Below are 2727 nucleotides of genomic sequence, written 5' to 3' on the forward strand. Positions count from 1 at the left end.
TTCTTTCTCCTTAAAATGTCCCCAACTGAAGGAGTATAATCCTCTTCTTGCTGATAGCAGCCTGTGAATTTGAAGACAGCTGTCATAGCCTTCCCTGAAATCTTTTCCCTGAAAGAATATCCTCTCTTCTTTGGACTATTTCTCCTTGGCATGACTTTTAGATGTATCATTCGCCTTGGTTATTTCCTGCTGGACTTCTTCCTCCTTGACTTTTTTCCTCCTATACTGGGATTATGAGGACTGAATATGATACCCTAAGAATAATCTGATCAGAACAGAGTAATAAGTAAGATATTACCTTGCTTATTCTGGATCCAAGATTAATCTGGATGTGTTCTAGTCATGGACTCTCTTGATTTATACCAAGTTTAGCAGCCTCCCCTTCTCTTTTTTTGTTGGGAGGGGTGGGAGGGAGAATGGGGGAGGGATCTGTATTAGTCAGGCTTCTCTGGGGTGAGGGAAGGAATATATCTATAGATAGAGTATGTATATATATATATATATATATATATATATATATATATAATATGTGTACACATATATACACAAATATATACACACAGAGAGAGAGGGAAATTGACTCTAAGGAATTAGCTCATTTGACTATGGAGGCTGAGAAAACCAGACCCAGGAGAGCTGATGACATGGTTCTAATGCAAGAGAAAGGTTTAAAGGCCAGAGAAACTGGATCTCATTGGTTTGAGATCCAGCCTGAATCCAAGTCTGAAGACAGAAAACTGATGTCCCAGTTCAATGACAGGGAAGCAGAGGGAGAAAACTTTTTCTTACTGGGCACTTGATTCTATTCAGGGCTTTAAAGAATTGGATGAGCCTCACTCTCATTGGGGAGGACAGTTTGCTTTACTCAGTCTACTGATGCAAATGTTAATCTCAACCCAAAACTCCTTCACAGACACACCCAGAAATAATGATTAACTAAATATGTGGTCTCTCATTGCCTAGTCGACACATAAAGTTAGCCATCACAGTGGGCTGTGTGCTATGTCGGTCACTTCTTTCCCACCTCCTACCTTCGATATTTTCCCTGGCCCAATACATCTTTCCCTATTACCTGTCTTTCAATCTGTTCCCCATAGTTTCAGATTTGGGGGACCTTGGATATTTATCCCCTTATCATGTTGGATACCACCCCCAAATTGCCATGTATAATACCGGTCAACAAATCTTCTTCTACTATACAATGATAAACTGGAAACTACCAAGAAAAGCATCATATGGAGGGCCAGGTTTCTATCCATCAGTTCTTCCTCAGCATGGCCATGGATTAGCTATTATCTAGTGTAATTATAGCTTCAGTTGCTATCATATTCATAAGTTCATACAGGCTTGGAATGAAATTATGCTTATTGTTCCTTCCATCTGTAGGACTCTGTAGTTTTTAGTGAAGTACAGACAGAGGAGAAAAACTAAAATTCAGACATATTATGTCTATAGCATTTCCCTTGTTAACCTATTTTGAAAAAGAAGTTAGACCAGCAGTCAGGTCACAGTGGACCCATTCCGGCTCCTACGTTTTACAATCTATCTCTTTCAGGAATTAACAAATTCTTAAGTTTATAATTAGTAAAAATTTGTAAAATTAGTAAAATTTTCCATAAATCTATTTCCACTTCCTAATCAAGTCATAAGTGGATTAATTAATGTACAGTTAAATCATGCAGTATATTAGAACCTTGATCATTGATCAAAGGACATACTACTTAATGTCTTTGCATAAATTAACATCTCACTTCGTAGTGTTTAGACTGAAGACTTCCTGGATATCAATCATCTAATATATCTGATATCACTCCTAAATTTTAAGAAAACATAGGGAGAGAGAGAAAAAAATGCCTTTTTTTAGCTTTCTCCGGTTGCAGCGCCGCGCGGTGAGGAGCTCTTGTCTAATCTGCAGCCATGCCTTCCAAGGGCCTTCTACAGTCGGTGCAGGTCTTCGGACGCAAAAAGACGGCCACATCCGTGGCGCACTGCAAACGAGGTAATGGCCTCATCAAAGTGAACGGGCGACCCCTGGAGAAGATCGAACCGCGCACACTGCAATACAAGCTGCTGGAACCTGTTCTGCTTTTGGGCAAAGGACGATTTGCTGGTGTGGATATCCGCGTCCAGGTAAAGGGTGGTGGTCACGTAGCCCAGATTTACGCAATCCGCCAGTCCATCTCCAAAGCCTTGGCGGCCTATTACCAGAAATATGTGGATGAGGCTTTCAAGAAGGAGGTCAAAGACATGCTCATCCAGTATGACCGAACCCTGCTGGTAGCTGATCCTCGTTGCTGTGAATCCAAAAAGTTTGGAGGTCCTGGTGCCCGTGCTCGCTACCAGAAATCTTACCCATAAGCCCATCGTGATGATCAGGGTTCAGCTTTATAATAAAAATATTTGTGGGGGAAAAAAATACCTTATTTACCTGAAATCAAACAACTGAACAAAATAATCCTGATTCCCTCCTTGTACAAGGTGTGTAGTTAAGAGTCTTCATCTTGGGTAGACTTCAAAACACTTGCCTGAAGGAAAAAAAAAAATGTTCCCTGGTGGCTCAAAGGGTTAAGGATCCCGCGCTGTCACTGCTAGGGCTCCCGTGCTGTCACTGCTAGGGCTCCATTTTTGTCCCTGGCCCAGGGAACTTCTGCATGCCATGGGCACAGCCGCCCCCCCCCCCAAAAAAAAAAAATTCATCTGGGGGTATTTTAAGTTTGCTCCTCTTGC

At 41.5% G+C, this 2727-nt stretch overlaps 1 protein-coding gene across 1 annotated transcript; it reads left to right on the top strand.

Moving 5' to 3' along the window:
* Positions 1 to 1882: 1882 nt before the first annotated feature.
* Positions 1883 to 2370, top strand: LOC125121331 (40S ribosomal protein S16-like). The gene has a single exon (XM_047769578.1). It carries the CDS (start codon positions 1918 to 1920, stop codon positions 2356 to 2358), a length of 441 nt encoding a protein of 146 aa, XP_047625534.1. The 5' UTR covers positions 1883 to 1917; the 3' UTR covers positions 2359 to 2370.
* Positions 2371 to 2727: the final 357 nt, after the last annotated feature.

This window comes from Phacochoerus africanus, chromosome 2, assembly GCF_016906955.1.
Source record: "Phacochoerus africanus isolate WHEZ1 chromosome 2, ROS_Pafr_v1, whole genome shotgun sequence".
Lineage (NCBI taxonomy): Eukaryota > Metazoa > Chordata > Mammalia > Artiodactyla > Suidae > Phacochoerus > Phacochoerus africanus.